The sequence below is a fragment of the Caloenas nicobarica genome, chromosome 21 (assembly GCF_036013445.1).
Source record: "Caloenas nicobarica isolate bCalNic1 chromosome 21, bCalNic1.hap1, whole genome shotgun sequence".
NCBI classification, from domain to species: Eukaryota; Metazoa; Chordata; class Aves; order Columbiformes; family Columbidae; genus Caloenas; species Caloenas nicobarica.
In genome coordinates, this window is record NC_088265.1 from 6,040,042 (window position 1) to 6,067,342 (window position 27,301).

The 27,301-nt window shown below is 55.9% G+C and overlaps 4 protein-coding genes across 5 annotated transcripts; 1 reads left to right on the forward strand and 3 right to left on the reverse strand.

The window, feature by feature from the left end:
- Positions 1-486: 486 nt before the first annotated feature.
- RAB7B (RAB7B, member RAS oncogene family) lies at positions 487-4,040 on the reverse strand. Its single transcript, XM_065649601.1, has 6 exons — positions 3,901-4,040; positions 2,827-2,888; positions 2,549-2,675; positions 2,068-2,283; positions 1,627-1,752; positions 487-1,163 (listed from the first exon to the last, which is right to left on the reverse strand). The coding sequence occupies exons 1-6, from the start codon at positions 3,910-3,912 to the stop codon at positions 1,083-1,085; spliced, it is 624 nt and encodes a 207-aa protein (XP_065505673.1). The 5' UTR covers positions 3,913-4,040; the 3' UTR covers positions 487-1,082.
- A 3,265-nt stretch (positions 4,041-7,305) lies between these two features.
- CTSE (cathepsin E) lies at positions 7,306-11,547 on the reverse strand. Of its 2 annotated transcripts, none has more exons than XM_065649508.1 (9): positions 11,490-11,547; positions 10,673-10,845; positions 9,824-9,941; positions 8,791-8,909; positions 8,496-8,695; positions 8,132-8,254; positions 7,897-8,038; positions 7,701-7,799; positions 7,306-7,470 (listed from the first exon to the last, which is right to left on the reverse strand). In XM_065649508.1, the coding sequence occupies exons 1-9, from the start codon at positions 11,545-11,547 to the stop codon at positions 7,306-7,308; spliced, it is 1,197 nt and encodes a 398-aa protein (XP_065505580.1). The 2 variants fall into 2 exon arrangements, with proteins under 2 accessions (XP_065505580.1, XP_065505581.1); XM_065649509.1 differs by having other exon boundaries at positions 10,673-10,829; positions 11,477-11,547.
- Positions 11,548-16,686: 5,139 nt separating this feature from the next.
- Positions 16,687-24,942, forward strand: RHEX (regulator of hemoglobinization and erythroid cell expansion). Its single transcript, XM_065649729.1, has 6 exons — positions 16,687-16,703; positions 17,216-17,304; positions 17,910-18,017; positions 18,304-18,365; positions 18,663-18,857; positions 24,799-24,942. Exons 1-6 carry the CDS (start codon positions 16,687-16,689, stop codon positions 24,940-24,942), a joined length of 615 nt encoding a protein of 204 aa, XP_065505801.1.
- AVPR1B (arginine vasopressin receptor 1B) lies at positions 21,557-23,663 on the reverse strand. Its single transcript, XM_065649595.1, has 2 exons — positions 22,688-23,663; positions 21,557-21,864 (listed from the first exon to the last, which is right to left on the reverse strand). Exons 1-2 carry the CDS (start codon positions 23,661-23,663, stop codon positions 21,557-21,559), a joined length of 1,284 nt encoding a protein of 427 aa, XP_065505667.1.
- Positions 24,943-27,301: the final 2,359 nt, after the last annotated feature.

Sequence of the window (27,301 nt, forward strand, 5' to 3'; positions counted from 1 at the left end):
CTGGGGCTGCACCCGTCGGTACTGGGGAGATGCTGTTGTCCGGCTGCCTTGGGGATACAGGGGAAAAGTGCATACGGAGCTCGGGGAAGGAATCGTTAATGCCCCTCTCCTCCAGACATTAAGAGACAAATCCTTTCCTGGCTGGCTGCTCAAATAAACAGGCTGAGCGTTGTGTAAGGAGGGAGGTGGGAACACCTCTGCGTGCCTCTCTGGAGACGGGCAGGGTAATTACAGCACCGCGGCCCCCCGCACCCCCCAGCTCTTGCTCGGGTTCCACCCTGTCCGCGTGCACCCGCTGGCCCCGTGCGCTGCCGCTGGCACTGGTGGGTGCTGTCCCCAGCTGGTGTCACCGAGTCCGGAGCTGGTGTCAAGATTCTGGAGCCCCCACCCTGTCCTCCTTCTGCTGGACCACGGGAGTGTTTTGTGACACGTGTATAAATAAAAATGAAATCTTTAATTTTTTTTTGTTTTAAAGAATCCCTAACAAAGTGCCTTACTGAGGATCCTCACCAGTGTAGTGGAAGGTGTTTGATAGGTGGGTGTGCATGACAGCAGGGGAAACTGAGGCACAGAACGGTTGCATGCACAGCGGCTGACCCCGGCAGGGGACCCGGCTGCTCTCAGCCCTGTCCCGTGGCCACCAGCCCCACTGCTCCCCCCGCCACAGCCCCTACGTGGGCACCCTGAGGGACCACCAGTCTGTGTGCCGGGAATGGTCGCCCATGGGGCCAAGGTCGCGGTCTCCGGAAAGTCACCAGCAGCACAGCCTGGCTCTGTGGCACCGTCACCGCAGGGGTGTCACCCGCTCGGGTGCCAGATGGCAGCGGGTCGAGGGGGACGGGGCCACGGCGGCGATTTGGGAGGCTGCTGGGTTGGGAGAGCAGCTCTGGAGACGGGGGAAGCAGCGAGTCCTGGGATGAGCAGCTGTGTGGCCCTGGCGTGTCGAGTGGTGGCCGTCCTGTGCCCTGGCTTGGCCAACATCTGCTGGGGTGGGCGGGGGGCACGGACCCCCCGGGCAGGGCTGCAGCGTCGCGGGGCGCTGGGCCGGGCAGGACGGCCGGAGCGCGGCAGCGTGCCCGGGGTCAGCAGCAGCTCTTCTTGGGCTTGTCGTTGGGAGTGAGCTTGATGGAGTTGGTTAAATAACTCTCCAAAACCCCTTTATGCTGGAAAAAAAACAGAGGGGGAAAAAGGGTGAGTGACGTTAGCAGCCTGAACGGACAGAAGGACCTGGGAGCGCAGGTTCAGTCCTGATTCGTGTTTAAAGACAAAATCCAGGGAAAAGCCACCCGGCCCAGCCGAGCAGCAGGGCCACCCCGCTTGCTTGGCGTGGGGACACGCAGGTCCCCGTGGGGTGGCCGCTAGAGGACAGTGCTGGTACGCTGCGCGCTGCCGCACGCCATCGCCGCGGCACAGAGCAGCAGCGATTCTTGTTCATTTCTAACCGGTTTAAAATCTGGTTTAAGAAACCAAACACTGATGCACTTCTCTTTCCCGGGGCTCTCCTACGTGTTATAAATGGAAGATGTTCTACATCAGAGCGTGGGCTGGGAGGGTCTGCCGGATCATTTTGGGGGAATGGCTGAGTCCGGCTCCCACCCGAATCCCTGCTGTGGGCGCGATACTCACCGTTATTAACGCCTGCTTTGCGAGAGTCTCAAAAGCCTCTGCAACATTGATGTTGTTCTTGGCGCTGACTTCGAAATAAGGGATGTCTTTCTCCTTGCACCAGGCTGAGGCCATCTCCTTGGGTACCTGCGGGACAGGAGGATGGAGCCACGACACAGCCCTGCGCAGGAGGGGTGGCAGCGGGGACCCTCCTCGCCCATCCCGGCACCGCGCGGGACGGCAGGGTGCAGGCAGCAATCTGAGATGCTTAATTCCTGCCGCCTGCAGTGGGGACAGTCTCGGCGGCGAAAGGTCCCCAGCAGCTCCGCGCCTGGGAGCCCTGGATTTCACATGAGCATCACAAGGAGGCTGGTTCTGCGGGCGAAGGATCAGCGCCCGTAAGACTTTGGGGCACTAAAGCATCCAAATCCACTCACCCCGCTCTCTCTCCTCCACCCTTACCTGCCGATCGCAGATGTCGATTTTGTTCCCCAGCACGACCATGGGGAAATCTTGCTCCCTTGGGATGACCTTCTCCAGAAAATCATCTCTCCAGTTGTCCAGGGACTCAAAGGACTCCCTGTCCGTCACGTCGAAGGCCAGCATGCAGCCATCCGAGCCTTTGTAAAAGGTCGACACCATGGACCGGAATCGCTCCTGTCCCCCTGTGTCCCAGATCTAGGGCAGAGAAGGGCACGGGTACAAACACACAACATGAGCAGCGTGGGTGTTTGCAGCCCCGTGCTCTGTTAAGCCCCAGGGACCAGCTTCAGGCAGTGCCAGGCCCCCAAAATTTGTGTGAGGCTTCGGTATCATTCATGGACGCGGAAAATCAGGCCCTGCCAAGCCAGTGCCCCACCTCATGACACCAGGAGGCATTTGGGGACAGCAGGACACGGTGGGACACACATGCCCGTGGGATCAGGCTCGCGGCCCCGCTCACCTGCAGTTTCAGGGGGGTGTTGTCCACCGCCAGGACTTTGGTCAGGATGCTGGCCCCCAGCGTGGTGCGGTAATCCTCGTAAAACGTCTTGTGCACGTACTGGTGCAGGAGGGAGGTTTTGCCCACGCTGGCGGGAGGGAAGGGATGCAGATGAGGCTTTGCCCAGCAAAGCCGGGCTCAAAGGGTCAGTCGCAGCAAGGACAAGGGCTGCACACCCACAGGCTCCCAGGCCAGCGCGCACATGGGGCTTCCCTCCCATCGCCAGCGCCGCTCCTTACCCCAGAGCTCCTATGATAATTATCTTCAGATCCACCTTCTTGCTGGCGTCCATGGACGGGCCCTGCGGGACAAGAGGGGGTCACCCGGCTGCGGGGATGGGACCGGCTACCGGTGCGGTGCTGGTGGCGGTGTGGGGGCAGCCGCTGCTCCCCGCGGCCTCTCTCTGCTCCCACCCCGGCCGTCGGGGGCCCCGGATGTCGCCGTGTGCGCACCGTGTCCCCACAGCGTCCCCAACGTGTCCCCGCTGTGCCAGCGCCCTGCTGCGCTCGCATCCCAGCGGTTGGTGGGGGCAGAAACCCCCACGCAAATCCCGTCCCGCGGCGGCGCCCAGGACTGGCTCCTGAGGTGCCGGTGCACGTCCAGACACGCCGCCGCGCCGCACCGAATCATCAGCATTAACAGCTGCTGCGAGCAGCTTCCCTCCCTCTCCCTCAAAAATGCAGTCTCTGCTTTTAAACCCGACACACACCAGGTGTCCTGGGGAAAATTACATTCATTAAAGGGACCACGGCCAGCTGGACTGTCCTGGATGCCCTGAGTCCAGCCCAGGGATGCCACCCGAAAGCTGCGTCCCCGGCATGTCCTGGCGTCCCCACGTGCCCACCCACCCAGACAGGAGCCCTGAGCACCTCCAGCAAACCCCCTCCCCAGGCTGGGACGAGCGTCCTCGGGTGGTCCCAGCAGCCCCGGCCGTGGGGCAGCGTCAGGCAGCGGCCGCGGCGCAGATGGAAACACTCACCGACAGCCTCATCCCTGCATTTTTCCCCGATGCGCTGGCCAGCCCTTGGCACATCGCCCCTGCCAGGGCGGCTCTCGGCCGTGGGGTCCCGGCTCTCCCGCACCCTCTCTGCCCCCCAGCCTGGCACGGGCAGCATCCTTGCCACGGGCAGAGCCTCGTGCCTCAGCGTGCACAAACCTTCCAGTCTTTTTACCAGCACCACACGGCTTTTTTTGGAGGCTGGGCGTTTTTAAACTCAAAATGGAGTTTCCCCACATTTTCGCCTGTCACTCCGGGGGTCCCCTGCTCAGCCACGGTCCCGGGGGCAGGAAGGGCCGCAGGGCAGCGCACTCACCTGCCGGGGCATCCGTCTGATGGGCTGCTGAGGCTCTGGGCTCCCGTCCAGCCGGCGTCCCGGGGAGGGAAGAGTCGGGAGAGGAGGATCCGGGGCAGAGCGGCCGCCCCGGCGCTGGCTCCCGCCTGCGGCTGCGGGGCCCTGTGTGACATCAGCAGAAAAAGGGCCCGAGATCCTCCGGAGCTGGCGGAGCAGCCGCGGGCGGGTGCTGGGATGTCACAGCTTGAGGGCTGAGAAAGGAAAGAGAGCAAGGTTGCCCTCGCCCCGTGCGGTTTGGGATTGACTTTTGACCTCTCGTCTTGCTCAGGATCCCCCTGATACCCTTTACCCACCTCCCCGGGACGCCTTATCTGCGTTCCTGCCAGGGGATTATTTAGGGCTGAGAACAAAAGCCCAGCGGGGCTATCGGCAGCATCCCCAGAGCCCGCGGGAGCCACCCTGGACTTTGCTCAGGCAGCTCCGATAGCGCGCGGTGGGATAAGCGGCTGCGGGAGCCGGGGACAGCGGGGGGCCGGGGGCAGACGAGGTGGGGCTGGGGGCTCAGTGCGGCGCAGAGGGGGGAGCGGAGGGGCCGGGGTCCCTTTGAGGGGCTGTGGGGTCAGTTTATCTTCATCTCCTTTCGCAGGCAGGAGGAGAGGGGCAGGGGGGAGCGGAGTGGGATCTCAGGGAAGATCGCTGCGCTTAGCAGGAAAAAAACCCTCCTCCTTCTCCTTCACCTTCCCAGGTGTAATTTGGAGACCTGTCTGGCCAGAAAAATCTGTTTGCCCCCACCCCAGGGCAGGCACTGGGAGGTGCTGGCATGAGGGAGGAGAAGCACCTGAGCCAGTTCTCACCGGTGCTGGGTAAAAGGCTGATGTTTCCCTGGAGCGGGTCTCTCCTAATCCCTGTTTTCAACCTGTTTGCGTCGTGCTGCTTCACCTTTGCCCTTGCAGCAAGAATCTTTTGTCCAGGCTCCCTCCTGGGCGACTTCTGCCCTCGTTCCTCTCCGCGTGTCCCCCCAGCCCGGTGGGATGGACATTGCTCACCCGGTCAGATGATTGATGGCTCTCCACGCCGGTGGAGATGGGGTTTGCGGTTGCGTTGCTGTACCCGATGCCCGCGGCCACTTCTGCTTTCGGGCGGGAGGGGCCGTACCCACCAGGGTGCCCAGCCCTAGCTCAGCGCTGCCTCGGGCTTTTGTTTGATTTCACAAGAAAAGGGATTTTCCCAAAGCTCCTGCCCTCCCTACCGCTCCCGGTGCGGCCGTGTGAGCTTCGCCCCGGATGAAGGTGGCGCGAGCGCCGGCGAAGAGGCAATGGCCAGCGCGCTGCTCAGCACCTCCCGCAACCACAGCTACAGTCCTGTCCTGGCTGCTTCACCAAGTCAGCAATTCTGGGGGAAAAAAGCATGCTTTTCGTGCCCTGTGACTATGAGGAAGATCTCGCAGCTAGGCAATGATGAAACACCAACTGAGGACTGTCATGTCTAGAGGAAAGTTTCGCGTGGACAAGGACAGGACGGGGTGTTCCCTGCAGTGAGGCTCACAGGGCAGTGAGAGTGAGGGAAGAGGAAGAAGGCAAAAGGCGTCCAAGTGACCAAAGTGTTTCCTACAGCTGTTAGGCCACCTCTGCTCCCCGGGGGACGGCGGGAGCCCAGCCGGTCCCTACTTGAATGCTCAGTATTTGCTGGAGCGACATCCCCCGAGCATCTGCAGTGCATTGGGATGAAGGCTGGAGAGGACCCCTCAAAACCTGCCGAGGGGGCATGGCATCCTCTGGGACCCCAAAAGCACATGGCAGCGGAGTCGTCCTGGTCAAGTCCAGGCCGGGCCACCTCTCGCTGCTGTTTGGGGACACTGGGCGGTCCCTTGGATCTGGATGCTCCCCCCGTGCCTATGGCTGCGGTGATGGGCTGGTGCCCAGCAGCACCTTGGAGTGCTAAGAGTTAAGCTGGAAGAGGGAGAGGAGACCTTTGTCCAGCTGCCTCTGCACCTTATCTGGGTCTTGCCTGGGGAAAGCGCAGCTGAGGTGAAGTCAATACAGGAACCGGTTACAGAAACCGTATGTTGGTCAGTGGCACAATCAATGTTTCTGAGTAAGGAAGATATTTTTCTTTATTGCAAATGACAAGGCTGAGCTGCAAAGTTTGCAACCGGACCTGAGTTTTCCAGCACTCTCAGCCCCAAGCCTGATGTCTGCGCCAGTCTGGGGAGGATGCAGCAGCCATGAAGCCTGGGGACCCTGGCACGTCGACGCCAGCTCGATGCAGGGCCTGGCTCAGTGTCAGGCAGGAAAACTGAGCAAAGGCACCGATAAAAATAACCCTTCTCTGTGCTTCCCTTTCTCGCTGCCTTCCATGTGTGCCTGGGGATGCATCATGCGCGAGCTGCTGTTGCTTGTGCTTTCTCCTGCATCCCTTGCACTGTCAGCAAGTCACATGCGCCGCAGTGACTCACGGGGAGCCCCATGGCTGGCAGCACCCCTAGTCCCCCCAAACTCCCCCCCAGTTCCCCGGATCCCCACCCTCAGCCACTGGCTGCAGAGCTTGGCAGCTGGTTTGCCCTCTCTTGCTTTGAGCACCCATCGATCACGTTGTCTTTGCAAGTACTCCCCCATCCCAAGGATGGAAGCAAAATTCATTGGAAATCACATGTTGTTCTGGGAGTTTTGTGGCACAGAAACAGCCCCTGGGTCTCTCCAGTCTTATTGTCACCTTCTTGTTTATCGGCACCAGCTCAGGCTGCTGAAGAGCCACATTTTCCCCGTGAACTTGCTGCTCCCGCCTGCAGCCATCGCCTTGGGCTCGGTGGGATGCTCGGGGATGCCCACAGCCACCTCCGGGGACTTTCTGCTCTACCTGGACCAAGCGTTCTCTTCTTCCCTTGTGGAAATCCCAGCTAAGGACCACAGAGGCTGACCTTTCAGAACCAGCGCTGCCCAGGGGCAGCAGCATCTCCTGCAGCACCGAGGCTGCATCCAGAGCAGGGACACTCCGGTGACACTGAGCTCTGGCAGTGCCAGGGGGGGACCAAGGATTTTAGCCCTCCAGGGAGGAAGGCAGGGGCCAGGGAAGGAGGATTTAACACTCCAGTTCATCCCAGGCGAAATCTGCAGGGTTACTGCTGTGCTAATCACAACACGAGCATGGCAGGCTTTGTTTTATTAAAGCTTTTATTGACTCTTTTTAAAAATAATAAAAAAAAAGAGAATCTGCAAAGCAGATCACAGAGGTGCTGGAGACTTTTTTACATTCATTATGAAATGGCTTCCTGGCATGGACCAAACTTCAGGTGGGCTCTTCAGCCAAGGTCCTCGGGTATCTTCATCACCTCTGGGGACCCTGATGCAGCGGTGACATCCCCTGCCCTGCCCGAGGGCAGCAGCCCAGTGGCTCCATTCCCCTCCTGCCCCACGGGATGTCACAACCCTAAGGGACAGCGGGAGCCAAGCCCACCCTGTTATTGCCACGGTCAAAGACGGAGTAAAACTGACGGATGAAAACATCACCCAAAATCCAGAGGGGTCCATAGGGAGGGGCGATGTCCATGCCCTGGAAGCCACTGGTGCAGAAGGCCATGCCGTCGCTGTACTCCTGGGGAAGGAGAAGGGCAAAGCTGGGATGAGCTCAAAGCCTTGTGCACATGGAGATACGCAGGAATGGTGACTATGGGTCCCGTGCATGAAGCAATGGGGCTCATCAGCCACCAGGACATGGGGCTCAGCTGCCAGGGTGGCTCAGGGCCACCCTTGTCTCCAGAGCCACTTTTCCAAGCCGGCGGGTGGGAACTGGGGGTGGTGGCAGCAGTGGAGCCGCAGTTGTACCATGAGGGTGTACGCCTGGGCGCTGAGCAGGTAGGGGAGCCCGTTGATGGTGAAGGTCACATCGGGCATCACGTTGAGGTTGCTGCACTCCACGCCGTACTGCAAAACAGCAGTGAGGCTGCTCCACGGGAGGACCCTCCTGGTGGGGTGAGGGTCCCAGGGCTTTGCCTGCTCCTCTCCCCATCCTCATTCTTACCTCTCCATCCACAGGCATGGCACCGATATACTTTTGCAATTCTTTGACATCCTTGGTGGGACCTGTGATGAGTGACGTCCCAGTGTCCACGATGGCCTGGCAGCCGTTTGCGCAGAAAGCCACTGTCCCTGCCAGCTGGATGCTGGATGAGGAGGAAAGAGAAAAGGACCAGGAGGGATCTGTCTTGTCCCCACACCCCAGGCCAACCCTTCTCTCCCTGCCCAGCGCCACTCACTTGTCCACCTGGATCTGCCAGTACCCTTGATGGGTGACTGGCACCCAGTTCAGGGTCCCCATGAAGCGAGAGGGGTCGAAGCCACCAAAGAGCAGCTCTCCTCCCAGCGAGGATTCGGGGTTCCTGGAGGGAGGAGGAGACATGAGGGATTTTCGCTCTTTTACATCACATTTAAATGGGTGGATTTATATCCACACTCTTCCCACAAATGCTTAGGGCCATTTGCTTTATTCCTGTGATACTCAGTGTGGTACAAAAAAAACCCCATTTACTATCTCAGTAAAACATCCTTATCATAGCAGCCCCCCCCCCAAAAGCAATGCCTGAGCATAAGCAACAGCTCGGAGCAAAGCCGTGTCCGTACGTGCTCAGGTAGACGGAGAATATGGGCAGCTCCACCAGATTTTGTGCCATCATGTTGTCAAAGACAGGGGTGACCCCATCCACGGCCAGTGAGGGGTAAGCCAGCCCCAGGACCCCGTCAAACTGGGCGTCCAGGAAGGCTTTTCCCGGCTCGCTGATGCTCTCTGCAAACTGCTGGTTGTTCACGGTGAGGCCCTCGACCTGCGGGGAGGAGGGGGATGCTCGATGGTGATGCTGAGTCTGTAGGTAAGTCCCAGGCACGTTGTCCAGAGCAGGAGAAACCAAAGGTGACTCACGACTACTTGGTCAGATCCGATGACCCCTGTCAAACTGCCGGTCCCGTACTGGATGGAGAAAGGGGTCCCTATCGCCTGGTACGTGCTGGACTGTGACGGCTGAAACTTGGCGTGTTTGGCTGGGGAAGGAGATGGGAGCTGTCACCAGAAGTGCTATTTATCTGCCAGGGGTGCCAGGAGCCCCTGCCGTGCCTGGCGGCCGGGTCCGGCCTCCGAGCAAACCCATGGGGCAACGAGGCATCGCCGAAACGCCTGTGTCCCGGACACGTTGCCAAGGGAATGAGCTGCTTGGGAGGCAACAGGGCATGAAGGCGTTTTGAGAAGGGATCAAACTTACCCCATTTCAATCTGCCTGGAGGGCATGAGGTTTGCTAAGGGGAGTGGGATTAGCTTGTGCAATATTTTTACGAGACCTGAAGATCAGCATTGCTGTTCCTCTTTCACAGCCCCATGGGCACTGCTCTATCCAGCTATTTTCCCCAACCCCCTTTGCGCTCTGTTGGAAGCACCTTGGAGCCCTGGGGCTACTCAGAGATGCTCCGTGTCCCCAGGGCAGCGGGGCTGGACTCGCCGGGGCCGTCTCATCGCTGACAGCCCGAACAAGCGTTGTCCTTGTCACCCGCGGAGCCCCGGGCAGCCAGCCCGGAGCCACCCCGTGGTCTCTGTGCCACCCAGCCCCTCACTGAGAAGCTGTATTATGTGCTATCGTCTGGGCTTGTTTGTTTAAAGGCTCTCCCATAAGAACGGCCTAAAGAGCACGTCCGAGAGCTCCCGCGGGCTGACGGTGCTGGTGGTGTGACTGCCGCCTGCGCCTGAGCAAACCAACCTGCTGGGGCTCCCTCTGCTTACCCCCCCCGGTTTCTGTTGTGTGTGTGCACCTTGGAAGGCTCAGCCAAGCAGGGAGGACCCCAGGGTCCCTGGGCGGTGTGTGCTGGTGACCCCACAGCCTCCCTGGGGACACCCCCAGGGTGTCACCCGGGGTCCCACTGAGGCCGGCAGGGGAGGACGGCTGGTCGGGGACCCCCCTACTCACCGCAGGCTTTGCTGACGCAGTAGATGGACGGCACCCAGAGGTTGGAGGAGCCTGTGTCGAATACCACGGTGAAGTTCTGGGGGGGGGTCCCGATAGAGATCTGCCCGAAATACTCCATCTAGCAAAGAGCGGGGCTGTTAGCCATCGGCACGCCGACTAATCCCGGCAAAGGGGACCCTGTGCCAGGGTGGCTGCCGAGAGTTGATGGGATTCGGTGCAGGGGATGGCTGGCACCAGGGCAGTGTTTGATCTGTCAAGGCCATATCGTGCCAGGTGAAATAAAAGGAGTCAAATATTTAAGGAACAACAAGGCAAGGTGAGAACAAAAGGCAGGACGACGGGCACGGGCACCATCCTCTTCCTGCTGGATTCGGCACGAAGGCTGGGCCCCAAGGGGACCCTCATCCGCAGGGTGCAGAGAGTGGCAGGGGCTTTGGGGACACGACCCTCACGCTCTGGGGCGCGGGAAGAGCCTGGGGAACACCCTCCACCTCTGGCTCCGTGTCCTTTGTGCTGGGCTCTTCTGTGATGTGTGGAGTTTTGGAGGAAATCTGTGTCCCCGCTGTGTGCCCGAGAGCACTGAGGGCTGCGAGAGGGCTGGCAGGGCCTGCCATGAATGCGCTCCCTTGTCCCCTGCCATCGTCACATTCCTGGGAACAAAGGAGCGGGCAGGAGCGAGCCCTGGCACGCCGGGGCAGGGGCTGCGGGGTGTGTGTTAACAGGGCGAGCTTGCTGGGAAGGATTTGGGCACTGGGGACTAATAATGCGAATGAATAATGTGCTCTTGGGGTGTCCGCAGCACGCTGCCGGGACTCAGCACCCCGCGGCCCTCGGTGCCACCGCGCTTACGTCCAGGTAGTTGATGAGGGGCTCGCTGGCCTCCGTGAAGGCGGCGCAGTCCTCGCTGTACTGCACCATGTCGAGCCTGTGGGCTTTCCAGAAGTGGGAGAGCTGCCCGCGGTCCCGCAGCGACTTCCGCAGAGAGCGGTGCCGCGTCAGGGTCACCCTGCAGAGCAAAGGTCCTGGTCACTGGGCTGGGGACACGGGCGCCACCGATGTCCCGCAGTCCCCACGTCCCCGCTGAGGGTCCCAGTGCCACCAGGATGCAGGTGTATCCGCGCATCCCCCGTGGCGACACTTCCTAGCCAAGCCACAGCACAACAGGGGATTTGATCTGGTTTAGGAGGCAGAAAATCAAGGGTAAAGCTGGCAGGAGAGCCCGCATGGCCCAGCGCAGGCCTGATCATAGCAATGGGTTGGGCAGGAGCTTAATGTGAGTGAAAGAAAAGCACCCCCAGGCTGGGAGAGGGGACGTCACGCCGGTGTTTTCTGCACCATCTGTTTGCACAGCCCTCGGCTGCAGCCGGCAGCTCATCCCGCAGACCTCGCTGCAGCCGCTGCTGCTGCTGGCGGCTGTCCGGGGGGATGGAAGCAGCCACGGAGCCAACAGTTTGATGGGAACAAACCAGCAAAGCCCCGTGCGGTCCCTGTGTGACCCTTGTGTGGTCCCCGTGCGGTCCCCACGTCCCCGTGCAGCTGCAGGGTGTCCGTGCTGGGGGAGCTCAGCTCTGCAGCTCATCACTGCACCGACCCTGGGAGCAAAGCCCCCCCGAGAGCCCCGGGAGCTGGGGTGCACCCTGGGCACCCCCTTACCTTTTCAACCCACTGGCCAGGGAGAGGCAGAGCATGGCGAGGAGGAGGAGGAGGACGAGGAGGTGATTCATATCGACGACTTGGCCTCGGCTGGGCTCTGCGGGTGTCAACAGCGTGGCGGCAACGTTCTTATACCAACAGGTACACCCTCAGCAGCGCCCGCGATAACACCCCTTCGAATGTCAACACGGGGCTTTGGCAGCGAGAAATGAATCACTGGCCACATCCCAGGCGAGGCAGAGCAGGGGCAGTGGGGTCAAGTTTGTTTTTGTGGGCGAGGGGCTGGTGGTGGAGGAGCAGGATGGTGCGCGGGGACGTGGCGGGCGCTGGGCAGGGGGTTGTGTCGCTGTTTTTGGGGACAGAGAAGGTGCCACGGCAGGAGCAGAATGGGGTCTCCATCCTTTTGCTGGCCCCTTATCCACTGGGAATCTCATAGCCCAGCTGACCTGATGGAAACCCCCCAAAACATGGTTTAGTGACAGCCTCAACGGTTGGACCTGACAATTTTGAGGGTGTTTTCCAACCAGAACGATTCCATGATGCCATGAATGCGCCAGGGGGAGCGTTTCCCCTTTGCTTTGCCCCACAGCCCCCCTGGGCCCTGCCCATGGCCATGGGGTGCCCCACACCCCGACAGCTGCCAGGGGGGTGCACAGAAAATGATGGTTTTTGAGCATCAGGCAGCTGCTGAACAAACTTGAAAAGGCAAAGGCTAATCAGCAGTGATGAACTGGGTGGGAATCTGCAACTTTCCCTTTCAAACCGTCAGCAAAGCCGGGTCGGGAAGAAGCGGCTTTGCGTGGGCGACAGTGACATGTTGCCTTCCAGCCATGAATGGGCTGATTTTCGTTTAACACAGCACGGCCGTCTCATTAAGCCGTTGTGAATGCAAATAAAAAAACCGCTAATGAACAAATCAAGCCTTCAGGTACAGAGGGGAGGCAAGCGGGGGGAGGCGAGGCTTTTCTTGCTGCCACCGTCTCTCCGACACGGATGCTGTGCTGTTCTTGTGGTTATTTTCCACATTTATGGCATTGTAGTAACTGGTGTCGGGTGGCACACAGGGAGGTGTTTTATTATACCTGGTAGGTAACGTTCATGTAGGTAACGGGGTTTCTACCCTTTGCATGGTTCTAATCAAATTTCCGTTTATCTCGGTTAGGCTATTTTATCTAATTAAAGTCCTCGCCCCAGGAAATTAAAGCCCTTGCCGGTGAGGCACAGGGACCGGGGGCTGTGAGCCCAAGGGGGCCCCTGCACCCCGAGAATGGGGGTGGCCTGAGAAAAAACCCGTTGGTGTCTCCTCCTGGGGGGGTCTCGTGTCTCCATCCCCGGGAGCTGCTGCTGGGCTCCTCCTTTGGCAGCTTCGCAAGGAGATTAAGCTTAAAAAAAAAAATCTCATTAAAGGTTTGCTCGGCGGGAGCGTGGAGACGCGGGCACGGCAGAGCCGGCGCTGGTGGCGGATGGAGCCGTTTTTGCCAGGTCCCGTGTGAATTCCCTGCGTTTCCCCATGCTCGGGTTGGCAGCTGCAGGTTTTTTTTTTCCGAGTAGCTTTTATACAAAGTTATTATCTATTTCCCTGCAGTTTAACGTACCGTCCTCTCTTCTTGTCCTAGTCATTTCTTCATACAAGGGATTAAAAAAACCCCAAAACTTCCTAAAACAAATCAAATTGCAGCAAGTGCCAGATCAGCTGAAAGTAGCGAGTCGAATGTTATGGACGGGGTTCATAACCGGAAAATCCTGTAAGAAAATCCAGCCTGAAGGGTCATTGGGCTTCTGAGATAAATGTGGGTGTGAGCTGTAGCACAGATGAGCCAAGTACTTTAGGCAAGATAGTTTATTTACTGGAAAAGACCCCCAATTGGATCATGATAATCTGCAAACTCGTGACGGTAGATTCAGCATTAAATATGAAGATTAAAGAAATAAAGAAGCCAAACCCTTCGTTTAGAAATGTTTGAAGTTAAGCAAATCTACTTCTGCTTTTATTTAGCTATTTTAAAGGTAATTTTAAAACCCAAACCCTTAAAAGTACATCCAAAAATTTATTTCAAGTCAAGTTCTTGTTTCTTTCAGGAGCCAGTGCAAGACTTGGCCTTATTTGTCTAGAAAACTGTGAAAAAAGATTTTGCTTCATACGCACTTGCAGCTATTTCTCAGTGTTTGAAAGACTCTGTAATGAAATGTGACCTACAGAAACATCCCAGGTCTTGTAAGTCATGTATGGCCTATATATAGTCCTGTGTTACTTGCAGGCAGCAGCTGTCATAAAGTGTATCTTACCCCATCCAGCTTTACATATTGACCCCCATATACGTTAGAAATAGGTTATCCACCTTGTGCGGAAGACATGCCCCTTGCCAGCTCGGTGCACGGTGCTTTACTCATTTTAAGAAACCTGCTGTCAGGCTAAAAATATATTATCTGTGTTCTTTTTTTATATTTCCTTTAGTTCAGCCACTTCCACGATTAGCTCTGATTCAAGCCACACCCAAGTAGCATTTTCCAAAAAGCCTTTTTTCGCTCTTTATCAAATACTTCTTCCACCTGTTCATCTGTTTAACATCACTGAGCACTTGAAAGGGCAAAATCCTGCAATAGCAAACACTCAAAAAAAAAAATAAAACCAAGCAAGCTTCAGTTAAATATTTACCCGTGGCACAGAAACTGTGGGTAAAGCAGGATTCACATCCCCTTGTGATGGAGCTGAGGGACAGTCCCAGGGGATGGGGGACCTGGCAGGGACCCCAACTCGGGATGCAGCTCCTGGGGGTACGTTGAGTTTCTCAAAACCAGAAAATCCAGCGGGATTCACGGAGATGCTGGAATGTTTTGTCCCCGGCGGGGATTTCTCTGGGAGCCTGGGGGTGATGGAGATGTTGCTGCTGCATCTCCAGCTCCAAACCGCTGCTTCAGCGCCAGGGCTGTAAAATCAGTTCCTATGGAGCGGTACCCCAGCGCTCCCCAAATCTGCTGCGAACCTACAAGAATACATCTGCGATTCTGCACTGCTATTAAGTGATACAGCAAGTTACTACTGACCAGAAAATGGGCAGATGGAGGCTCATTCACCCCCCCCAGACACCAAACCATGCCCAGCTCTCGGCCCCTCTCCTTTATGCTTTACAGTGTTTTACCCCTAGAGAAGACTTTTGCTTGGAAGCACCCAGAGCACTTTTTGGGTGGCAGCTGAGTTGCTGGGGGCTGAGCCAGCTCTGTGCCCTCGGGGACCAGTCTGCTCCACCACCCAAGTGTCAGCTGCATTTTAGTACAAAGCGGCTGGAAGATGGAGCAGGAGGCAGAACTGCCCCAGGGGGATGCAGCATCCCCAGCCCCGGATCAGAAGCGGATGCAGAACAGCAGAGAAACACCCAAATTTATTTAAATGAGCCAAGGGAGCGTCATGGAACCTCGCGTGGGCTCATTCCTGCCGTCGCCATCGGGGTTGAGCGAGACCGCATCCGGCACCGAGCGTGTCCGCATCGCCGGCCCAAAAATGCTGCCGAAATGTCCTTAATTCCTGCGCCCTCCACGGGTCCGGCTGCCCAAGTCCTGCGGGGCAGGGAAGGTGCAGAAAGCTCTGATTCCCCAGGTAAAACACTGCTGGATATTGCATTTCCCCGGCCATTGCACGCGATGCCTCGGAACGCAGCGGGGTTGTACAGCCTGAGCTTTAGTCTTAGATTAGGGCAGCAAGGCCTGACTCAAATGGGATTAAAATAGTTTGAGGCATTCCCGTGATTTTGCTTACCTTTAGATTGAGTGTTGAAACCTTGAATTCTCCACCAGCCGAGCAGGAGCTCTTTACAAGCCTTGACTTCAATAGAGCATCTTGCTTGAGAAAGGGTTAATAATATGCTGGGGGGGGAGGCTCACAACAAATTACCTGATAGACCAAAAAAGTACATGTGCTGCCAGCTTCTTACTCGCTGTTATCTTCAAAACAAATATTTCAAGGCGCGTATGCGTATCGCCTCTTCAATCTTGCCGTACCCCATCTCAGCAAAGAAGCTGCCTGCTACTGATGTTTGGATTTGGGTGTTATTTTGCAATTTCCTTTTGAACAGCTCATTTTTCAGATTGCTATCTGCTGCAGCAGACTCTCCTGCCCCACAATAGGAAATGAGCCATTTGAGAAGGATATTTGGGGACTGAGCAGTTCAATAAGGGAGGGGAAAAATTCCAGCAAGAAATGGATTTTTAGCTTAGCAGTTGCCAAGCTGTTTGGGTAAGTGGAGTTTCGCAGGAGATTGGTGAGATTATTGGAAAAGCTTTTGATGAATTACTCTTAGAAATAGGTCATAGAGGAAATTATAGAATCTGATCCATAGGATAGATCATGCCTTTGTTCTATCTATATCTATCTATCTATCTATCTATCTATCTATCTATCTATCTATCTATCTATCTATCTATCATATTATTATAGCTCCTTTAATCTTTAATCATTATATCAAAGCTTTAGCTGAAGATAGTCCCTATGTTAGCCATTTATAAACAGTAAGTATATAGGCATTGAGTGAAAATTTAGTGGTTTTTTGCCAATGAAAGCTCACAAATAGAATGCCCGCGATCGCCGTCCTTTGTTATAAATGTCTCGAATGTTACGGCTAAAAGTCCCAAGCCAAGGGGTCCAGTTCAGGCATATGTGTATTCTAATTATGTGCCTTAAGTCCGCTTAACTTCAACAGGATTTAAGCGCTCACCTAAAATTAAATCTGAGGTGTTTCAAATGCAGAGGTGTTGACTTTTCTGGCTGGATCTTGACCAATGCAAGTGCCTGACAGCAAACCCGTGGCCTCCTTTGGGTTACTTTCTTCTACGGGTCTCTTTTTTCCAAGAAATGTGAGAGCAGACTGAAGCAAGAAGAATAAATTTCAGTTCTTGTCCCTCGCGGTGGAGCCCAGAAGCTCCAGTCAAGTATCAGATATGACCGAGGCGGCAGTGTATAAAACCACTAAGCTCAACGATAACGGCAGGGACAGTCCGTGGCCGTGTAGGACTTGCACGTACAGCAAGAATCTTTATTTTACATCTGCAATGTCAGACCGTTGCTTTCAAGTGATGAGCCTGATCTTGATGTGGAGCAGCGTGCAGCTCAGTGGGACCCTTTTTGGTTGATTGTCACCAGGGTCACCCGCCTCTCTCTGTCCCCCCCGAGACCTCCAGCGCGTTGCCGGCCATCGCACCGACGCCTGGCAGGGAGGATGAGCACTTGCGAGTGGTGAGTACGACATCGCAGCCCTCCTGCACCCAGGGGGATGCTTTGAGATGCTCTAAGATGGACGGATAGCCGCACCATGCCCTCGGTCCTCGCTTGGCGGCGGGGATGCTGTGCCGTGGTCCCGGAGCAGCGATGGAGCGTGGGGACGTCCCCGCCGCTGGGGACAGTGCTGTGTTCTCGCTGGGCAGCTGCGTGTGGGGGACTCACAGCCTGATAAATGGCTTGTGGTTTGAGCAGGAGCCATGTTTGTGACTTCTCTCTTCTGCTGGCGATGCGGCTTTCGAAAATCCTTCTTAAGACGGGCGCGCAAAAATGAAGTGCAAGGAGCACTAAGTCATTTTTGAAAACGAAGCCCCAGATTTTTGGGCACATCGCCTTAAAGACAAAAAGTGAAACCGAGAACTATGCAAGCAACCCTTGGTCTAAAGCAATGGCAGTCCAACAGTACTTGAAGGATTTACAATAATTTGGTTATTTCTTTCACTCAGACGAAATATTTTTCTCTTCTTCAGGTGGGTGCTTGTTGCCATCTCAGCTGTCACCTTGATCCTAAATGGTCTGCTCTTACTGATAATTTACATCATGCTCAGCAGGAAAATAGGTAATTTACTGTCCTGTTGGCCTTACCTGTTTTGTTCCTTGTTCTCACTCGCAATCATCCAGTTCAGAGAGCAAAAGTCATTTACCCCAAGCTTCAACAACCCCCGGTTTGTAAAGCACAACCGAGTCCTCTGTTCTGGGTCTGGTTCTCTGTTTCAAAAACATTTTCTTTTGTTGCTGTTGTTAGTAAAGTGGTGGAAAAATACCATCAGAATCCATTTGCAAAATATTAATTCAGATGAAGCTATGATTTCCAGCAGGAAAATCTTTCACGGGAAACTGCTGCCCACATTTGCACCTAAACAAGCTCCACTTGGCCCAGTGGGTCAAACTGATTTTGAATTTGTTGAGGAAGAGGCCCTGATGGCGTGATTTTACACTCGAATCCTTCATCACGGGAGAACAGGGCATGCACTTAATCATCCCAGCAATTGAATTGATAGATGTTTGCCCGCTCCGATAAAAAATACTAATTTTTGCCGTGCCAGCGCCTTGCACTGCACTGCTTTGCTGCGGGGCTGTGCTGGGGCGCGGGGGTGGAGGTGACGTGGGACCCGGGCGGTGTGTCGGGCTGGAGGATGGAGCTAATTCAGCTCTCGGTTGCAGAAAGCCATCGGTGCACCCGGCGGGCGAGCAGCAGCGCCGCGGCACAGCCCCAGCAGCCTCCGACCGCGTCCGCCGGAGGGGAAGGGACGCAAAGACCGACCTACGTGGGTAAGGGGGATCCTACAACCACGGCGGTTTCTCCTTGAATATAATTGTACAGTATTGCGTTTGTGCAGTACTCTCTTCCTTAACCAGACCCGCTGGCATTGGGATGGAAGACGGAGCAAGCGGCCGCTGCTGCTCCGGCCTCGCCAGGGAGGGATCACACTGATGCCTTTTGCATTTTCAATTTTCACTCTCGAGTGTGTTTGCTTTTTCTCCCTGGTTATTTTTTTTTTTCTCCTCTAACCCCCTCCAAGTAGCGCTGTAGGCGGTAATTTTTCCTGTTTCTAAGGGAGCAGCGACACGTCTTCAGAGACCTCGGAGGACTCGGACAGCAGCCCCTCCTGCCCGCAGGTACGGCCGCGGGCACGGAACCTTTGCCAAAAGCAGCCTGGAGACCTCCCGAGCAGCAACGGGGGCAGAAAATTCATTGAACCAGATCGAAATACCAGCAGTGAGGCTGGAGGGGGTGGTTGTCACCTGCCATAGGCAACGCTCCCCATTTTGAGGGAAGGGTCCCCTGGGCTCAGGGACATCCCTGGGCACAACCCCGGCACCTTGAGCGGCTGCAGGCTGTCGTGGGGGTTCAAGGGCAAAGTCACCCCGCGGGGATGCCCGTGCCCGACCTCCGGTTTGTTTCTCCTTCTCCAGGGCCCTCGCCCAGAAGAAAATCTCAATTACACATCCTTGGTCTTCCCGGGAAAAGGCCGCAGGCCGGGCTCCACTGAGGACTACGAGAACATGAAGACAGGGGCAGACTACGTCAACGTGGACCCCAAAAAGAGGAAAGCGGATTTCTGGCCCTGCACCAGCCCCGTGGCGGCCAAGTCTATCGAGTACACCGAGGTGAAGCTGTGACTCCCGAGATGCTGCCGGTGGGATTTTGGGTCAGAACCCGCTGGGACGGGGAGATGCCCAAAGCCACCAGCAGCCGTGGGCTTCTCTTTCTCCTTTTCTTTCCCCTTCCTCTCGCCTCGGTCAGTGCCTGGCACGGGCTGATGCCTGCCAGCTTTTATTCCTTTAACACTCCAACCCGCCGATACAATTTGCTTGGTAATCTGCTTAAATGCATCACTGTTCCTGAAGGCCGCTGAGCAAGGGATGGCGCAGGGACACGTTCCTCCTGCCCAGGCTGAAATGGGCTCTCCAGTTTTGTGTGACGGCTCTTTTTTTTGTTTCATGAACGCAAATGAAACATCCCCCCCGCCCCGCCCTTCAAAATGGGATGTAATTTGGTGAGGGAAATGCAGTGGTCTTCAAAATACCCATCAGAACTGGCTGGCATCTCGGCTGAAAGCCGTAGTCATCAGCCCAGCTGGTAAATGGCTGAGGGTTTCCCAAGGGATTTACATCCCAGGGGATTTATATGTCCCCCCTCTTGCTGGAGGACCTGGGCTGGCTGCTGGTGTCTCTGGGAGGAACAGGACTGGACCACGAATTTCTACATGAATGCAGGCATGTGGAATCTCTCTGTTTCTTGCGGGGAGGGATGATATTCCCTGTCTCCCACCTTTTGCTTTTCCTGCTTTGTCCCCGCACCGAGCCCCCCGGGGGCAGGAGGCGGCTGCTCCCCAGCGGAGCCGCGGAGTTGGGGTCAGTGCCCTGGGCTGGGGCACACGCCACCGTCTCCCCCTTCTCCCATGGTCTTACACCATATTTCGCACTTTCCTTAAGTATTGGTTTAATTCCCAGGGAACTTAGAGTATAGCGCTGCGATTTTCTCTCAAAAACAAAAATGAGTTGGGGGCTCTCCAGCTTGCGGAGATAAGCTTGGGGTTGTGAGCTGAATATTTATCTGACATTTGTCAGGTCACCTTCATGCTCCTGAGGTCCAGGAGAGCAGGTACCCGTGGCCGGGACTCGCTGCCCTCGTTCTGCCACGGCAAATTGCTGCTGCAAATGGGGACCATTGCCTTGCATCATTCTGTACTTTTTAATGATTTTTTTCAAGAAATAAACCTTTAAATTGCTGGGGAAAGGGAGCTGTGCAGTAGTTGGGAGCTCTGTGAGGCTCATGGAGCTGCCGTCTCCCAGCACAGCCCCTGGTCACCATCAGGGATGGAGCTGCCCCAAGTGCATCTCAAATCGGCTCAGCAGCTTTAATGAAAGGTTGTGAGACAATTGATTTGGTATCGATCCCGGGGCGGGTCAGGCATTCCTCGTTTTGTGACCTCGTTGTGCAGATCTGGCCCAACTTGAAGGGCACATGAAGGAAAATGTTCAAAACCCCCAAACAATCTCTGGGAAATGTTGCTAAAGGCCAGGAGAGGTGGGTTTATGGAACTGGAGATGAAGTCAAAAGGAGCTAGTGGGAGTTTCTGGAGAAACTGATTCAAATGCTTGGTGATTAAAAAGAGAAAATAATTGAAGATTTCAAAATGCTTTAGAGATTTAGTCTGAGATAATAGCGAGAATAACCCACCTTGCAGGGAATTCGGTACCTTGCTCTCTGGGGCACTTGCACATCTCCCACCAGCAGCTTTTGAGCTCAACTCCCAGAGCAAAAGGATGCTCTTGCCTGCTTCACTTGCGCCTTCCTCTCCAACAAACCGGCTTCGGGGAGACCCACAACACGTGGGGCAAAGGGCGGGGGGCTGCAAGGCCACGGCTTGCTGCTGGCCACCCCTCCATCTCCGAGCCCCGGGTGGTTTTGGCACTTTAATCTCTGCTAAATAAGACAAAAGCAGCAGCAATTTGAGAGCAGCTCTTGCAGGGGATGCAGCAGCTGCTGAACAGCTTGGAGCAGCCCTGCACAGCGGCTGGGGGCTGTGAGTAAACCTGACGGAAAGTACTGGGGCACAGAGGGAGGTAGGAGCTGCCTGGGCTGCTCCGAGCGGCTCTTCGGTGGTGTCGGTGCTGTATGTCGGATGCTGGCACCAGCGCGGTGCGATCCGGCTGTGCACTAGCAGGAGGGCTGTGCACAGCAGGATTTCTGCCCCACAGATTTTGCTCCGGCCCCGGGGAGGAGGGCGGAGGGTCCGGCTCCAGCAGCCTGGCAGCAAAGGGAGATGCTGTACAGCTGAAGGGGGAGCATGTGCTGTGCCCCAGGGCCTGGGAAAGCTGTGTCTGCATTTTCTGCTCTGCCAGCAAAGCCCTGGGGATGGGAGATGAGTCACTCGCTTGCAGGGAGCTCTCAGCAGATGTAGCCACGTTGCCTCCTGCTGTGCTCAGCCTGCTTTGCTGGCAGCTGTTAAACACCAGGAGATTGAGTCTGCTTGACGCAGCGTCCCTTGGCGGATACCCGGGTTGTGAGGCATTTCTGGACGAGAGCAGCCAGGCAGCGAGAGGTTTCCTAACGTACCAGGGAGGAGGATGCTGTTGTTGGGCAAAGGCTGATGGGGCTCCGTCCTTCTCCTCCACACACACAGCAGATGCAGCAAGTACACAAGGACAAGGTGGACAGTGATGCTTTCACGGTTAAGCACCCACCTCCCTGCAAAATGAGATGCTACGAGGTGAGGAGAGTCACAGCTCTGCAGTAACAACGGTGTCACACCTCGTGGCAGCTGTCCCCGTGGAGGGATGCGCCTGGGGACCTCCGCAGCCTAGAGCGTGCCCGACTCGGTCACCACTTCCTCGCAGGGTGGGTCGAAGTCCTTGGCGTTGCCCCCGTGCAGGGGGAGGTTGGTGGGGCCGGTGGGGTGGCCGTGGCTCAGGATGGTGGTTTTCCTGCTGCAGAGGCTGCCGGTGGAGCCCTGTCCCCGCAGCCGGGGCCGGGGGCTGCCCCAGCAGCACAGGCAGCGGGCTGCATCCTGGAGCAGGTGCCCACTGAAGAACATGTAAATCCAGGGGTTGCAGCAGCTGCTGAGGCTGGCCAGCAGCATGGTGATGGTGAAAGCCACGTTGCTGGACTCTGGGAAAGCAAGGGAGAGAGATGAAACATCCCCTGGGCATGGGCTGGGCAGGCTCCCCAGTGTGCAACGGGCAGGAGCTTTTTGGCTCAGACACATGTCGTTTGTCCCATTCCCATCCCATTTGACTGGCATTTGTTTGGCAGGAGAGTTTGCAGCACGGCAGGCAGAGCCGGGCTCTGCCCTTGGCTGAGGTTGCAGGTGGGTGATGGACTGTTGTGGGGAGCACATCCTCAGGGAGAGCGCTGGGAGATGAGACCCAGCAGCTTTCGGACCTTTCAATCTTGGGTAAAGGTTCTTCTACGCACAAACGGGCTAGGAGAGCTACGGAAAACTTCCAGAAAATGTCAGCCTATGAAATCAGAAATGCGCTTCTGAAATCTCTGCAGCTTGCTCAGCAAAAGCCTTACGGGCACTCGGTGCTACGTGTGAAGGACCCGCTCGAGCAGCCAGGCTGCTGCACGAGGCCATCCCGGCAGAGGATGGGAGCAGCAGGCACAACCAAAACCCTCCTGCAGTCACACACCAAACACAGCGGCTCCTGAAGCAAGTCCCCACATGGCAAAGATGTTCACACAACATCTTTACACATCCCTACAGGTGACAGTCAGAAGCCATTGCTTTTCAGTGGATTTTCTGGTGAAAGCAATGATTTGACTCTGCAAACTGTTTTCTATGAACGATACTGGGGGGTAAATCTGTAGCCTTCCCCATGATTTTTAAAATGACACATAACAGACAGCTCTTGTTTGTTAAATACGCGATGGGCACGCTGTGTGCCTCGGGAGCCCAGGGCTGCAGCCCGGCATCCCCACCGCTACTCACCATCATCGGGAGCATCCTCATCCCACACTGACCACATCTGCATGCTGAAAAACGGTGCCCAGCAGGCGACGTAGGCCACCACGATGACAAAGGTCATCTTCACCGTGCGGATCTTGGCGCGGGAGATGGTCCGCACGCTGCTCACCCGTGAGGGCTGCCCGCCGGGGCATTGCCCGCTCTTCTCAGAGGAGCAGGGAGCAGGAGGGGCGGCTGCTGCTGACCCCCCCGTGCAGGGGGCACCGCTCTGCGTCTTGCCTTTGAGGTTCTTGCAGATCTCGTAGCAGATGAGGCTGTAGCAGACAGTGAGGATGCAGACGGGCAGGATGAAGATGCACAGTGTGGTCCAGGTGACGTAGGCTCGGGCTCCCCATGGGTACCTGAAGTCGGCCCAGCAGTCCAGCACCCCCGAGCCCTGGCGCACCTCCCGCAGGGAGAAGATGAAGATCTGGGGCAGGCTGAGCAGGCAGCTGAGCAGCCACGTAGCCCCGATCATCACGTAAGCCTGGCGACCGGGCTGCCGCAGCGTGCGCAGCGGGTGGCACACGGCCACGTAGCGGTCCAGCGTCATCACGATGAGCATGTAGGTGGAGGCGAACATGCTCAGCACCTGCAGGTATTTCACCGCCCTGCAGAGCGGGTCCGGCCCCAGGAAGCGGTACGTCACCTCCCAGATCATCTGCGGCAGCACCTGGAAGAGCGCGACGCCCAGGTCGGTCAGCCCCAGGTGCAGGATGAAGAGATGCATCCGGCTCATCTTCCTCCTCAGGCGGTACATGGCCAGCAGCACCCCCACGTTGCCCACGGTGGCTATAGCCAGGATGGTGGCCAGCACCCCGATCTCTGCCTTGGCCAGCTCCTCATCGCGGCTGTGCAGGAGGGTCAGGTTGGGGTCCCCTGGTAGGATCTGGGGGCTCAGCAGCCCCTGGCCGTGCCCATGGCTGCCCTGGGTGCTGTTCCAGCCCCAGCCCAGCTCCATCCCTTCGGGAAGCTCTGCAGGAGCGCAGGCAGCTGTGATGGGCTGTTAAACCCTTTCCTGCCTCCCCAGGGCTGAGCTCTTGGGGTCGGTGTTCCCCTGAGCACCACTGGACTGGCTCCTCTGCCCCTGGCCGGGGACAATGGATGTGCCTCCTCCTGCGGTCCCCACCACCGGTGCTGGTTGTCACCTCCTCTCTCTCGTGCAGCCCAGCATCACGCTAATCCTGTGCTGTGCAGCTGCAATTCCCCTCTCCAGCTGGGCTGCAGATACTCCAGATAAGCAAAGAGGTGCAGGAGCTCCTGGCTCAGTCCTTAATCTTTCTCTCATCTGCTCTAAACATCCCCAAATCCCCATTTCTCCCCGAACTGCTCAACCTGCACATCTCCTCTCTTCCCTGCGCCATAGATTGAAGGGGAAAGGTGAGTCCTCTCCCCTTCTTTTTAGCGCAGTCAGGCAACAGAAAATGCTACAGAGGCTGCATCTCTTTGGCCTTTTGATTCCAAGAACAGCAAAAGCCAGGTGAGCGGTGTCCGAGCATCGGTGCCTGTGTGGGACGCGGGGTCTGCCGGCGGCGGGTCTGGGCTGCTGTGTGTGAACACCGTGTCCGGGTTTTATAGCCCGGCAGCTCCGCGCCCCGGCTGGCCCGTCCTCCCAGCTGTGCCGAGCGCTGCAGCCGGCAGGTGAGAGCCGGTGCCCCCCCAGCCCTCTCTCGGGGATGCAATCGTGAGCTTCGCCAGCGGCTTTGACCCAACACCATTTCTGGGCTTGATCTGAAGGCTGGGAATGCCGCATCCCCTCTTCTGCAGCGTGTCAGGGCTGGGGACTTTCTGCCCCCGATTTGCACTGTCCCTACTAGTCAGACCCCCCCAAATCTCTGTCCTGAGAGCCTGGACAAGGGGGTGCAGGTCCCCCAGAGCAGCAGGAGCCAGACATCCATTGACTTTGTGTGGCTGGGGCTCAGCCCTGCAGCAGGGTCAGTGGAAACATCATTTACTGACACCGGGTCCTGTTTTCCTCTGCTGTGCCTTTGCTTCTGTGCAGGGGGGGGATGGAGATTGGCCCTGAGATGTGGCAAAAGCCCAACTCTGCCTGCTTAGTCCTCCGCTAAACACTGTCATTTTACTCCATCCGACAGAAAACCACCTCGAAGGTGGAGAGCAGGATCCTGCCCACCCGCAGAGCAGCCCCTGCCTCGAGTCGTCGGCATTTGCTCCATCTCTCATCTGCACCAAGCCTGGAAAAAAGTCACGGGGAAGGAAAAGGTGAAGGGAAGAAGTGAGCTGGAGAGACCCCGGCAGCTGCAAACTGTGTGCAAAGGTGCGGCGTGAGGCAGAGGAAAGGACAACAGAAACCCCTGCAAAGGACAGATGCGCTATACATCGCTGGAAATACAGATGAGACTATAGCAGAGCTGCGGCTCAGCGCGGGGCCGGGAGCTCCCCTGCCTCTTGTCTTCTTTGGGTCTTCAACGCGTCTTCCCACAACCTGTGCGATTGTGAAATACTTTCATTGCCCACGTATACAGATATACGTGTCTCCGTACACAATTTCACTCTCGTTTTGCGACATTAAGGCTTTGTGTTTCCCCTACTGGCTGTTTCAATAAAAAATAAAGCCACTCATCTACTGCCAATGTTTTTTCCTTTCTCTACTGGGGAAAGACAACAGCGGCGAACAAAAGAAAGGCACCAACACGGGCATGTTCCCGGCGCTTCTCTGCTCGACATGTGCTTTGCTGCTTGCAGAGCCTGCTCTGGCTCGCTGGCTGTGCTATTACAATGAAGTTGCCCGTAAGAAAGCTGCTATTTGCTGAATAAAGATCTGCAGATCACCTCTAATAACCATAAATGAGCGCAGTCCGTGTCTAATTAAAAGACATTCATCCTTATAAAAGACCCCATGGATATAAAGTGCCGTCACAGGGAGGTGACTGGCTGAGGTGCTGGAGTTCGAGACAGGAAGGTATTTCAGTGAATAACGTAATTTTCTATGTTTGTGATCAGACAGCTGATTTTCTGGAAGATTAATAGAGGGCAGTGCAAAGGAAACCTCCAAAGCAACGCAAAACTAAGATGAAGGCAGAGATGTAAGGGCAGATTCTGTAGAGAAACAGAAACTTATAAGGCGTTTTGAGAACAGACTTGACTTTCGCTGGCACCAGTTTGATGTGGAAGCAATTCCCTCAGAGTTCGAGATTTTACTCCAGATTTACCAAAGTTCAGCTGTGGGGAGAACACTTCTGCAAAAGCACTTCGAGGAAAGCGAGGCTAATTCACGAAAGAAAAATGAGCCTTGGAAAACAGAAAATCATTTTCTTTAGAGAGAGAGATAATAGCGGCAGGGAAATTTTTCAAGAAGATGGATTAAAAACTAAACTCATTTTCTTTCATGGGTTTCCTGAACATTTTGACACATCACTGGTATTGCCAGGCTGGATGTGTTGAGCAAAACCGTAGCTGACTTCCCCAGCTTGGGAATTACTTGCTGGTTGGTTTGATGCTCTGGGACACACTGGGAGGTGATGGCCCAGCTGTGCCCAGATGTGCCTGCCCCATCCAGCCCCAGCTGCAGCTCTTTAGCCCATTTCCCATAAGTGGAGCTCTGGGGCAGCAGAGACTGGAGGTGTTGCAAGGTGAGGGGGATGCTGCTGGTTTCTGGTAATGTGTTGTTTTATTTTTTTGTTGTTGGTGGTGTTTTTTTTTTTTTTTTTTTGTGGTTTGTGTCTCCAGTATGGGGAGGATGTTTGTGCTGGGGTCACCCTCATCGTTCAGGGCTCTGTGCTGCTGGTTGCTGCTGCCACAGGGTGACCTGAGCCCTAAAAACACCCTGAAAACTGTTGGCACAAGGTCTGTGCTCCCTCCCTTCCCTCTGGGTGCGATGCTGGGTATGGGGCCACGTAACTGGGTTTCTAAGCTCTTAAAGTTTGGTTTGTCAAGGTAATGCCGTATTACGTAGCTAATTTTTGGCAGCTGGTGGTAACAATACAGCATAAAATGCTGGTTTTATTACCAGCTGGTGTCCTGTGCTCTTTTACGGTGCAGCACAGAGGTTTTGTGATTGCTAAATCACTTGGCGCATCGGCTGGTTACTTTGCTTTGGGGGCAGCTCATTGGTTAAATAACGAAACAAAAAACGTTGGCTTGGGTTTAAATACTGCCTTAGCTCACTTTTCAATGGAAATATTTCATTTGTGGTATGCGATGGCAATAACCTTGTATTGCTCACAGCACAAAGCACACTGAGTCTGTCTTTAGCATTTAATCACTCAAATGCCTTTTGTGGTTCAGGTCAGGAAAAATAAAAAGAGAAGATTTGGTCATGTTGTGCTGGTTCAGATGCTATAAAATTAACGGTGTTGCAACTACTTTATAGCAGCTTGGGATCATCTCCTTGGAAAGACTGAGAGCTGGGAGTTCCTGGTATGTAATGCTGCTTTTAATGCCAACTCTCTGTCAAAATTAAGCCACGAGCAACTTCCACCTCCTGAAAGTATAAACTGTTTGAGTTTTCCAGTTCTTAAAGGCTTCAGGACCTTTAGAAGCTGAACTTGTTCTTGCCACTGACTTAACTCCATCTAGGACTGTCCTTTGTTTTTTCTCATACTTGGGGAATTTGGAAGCTGAATGCTTGATATAATT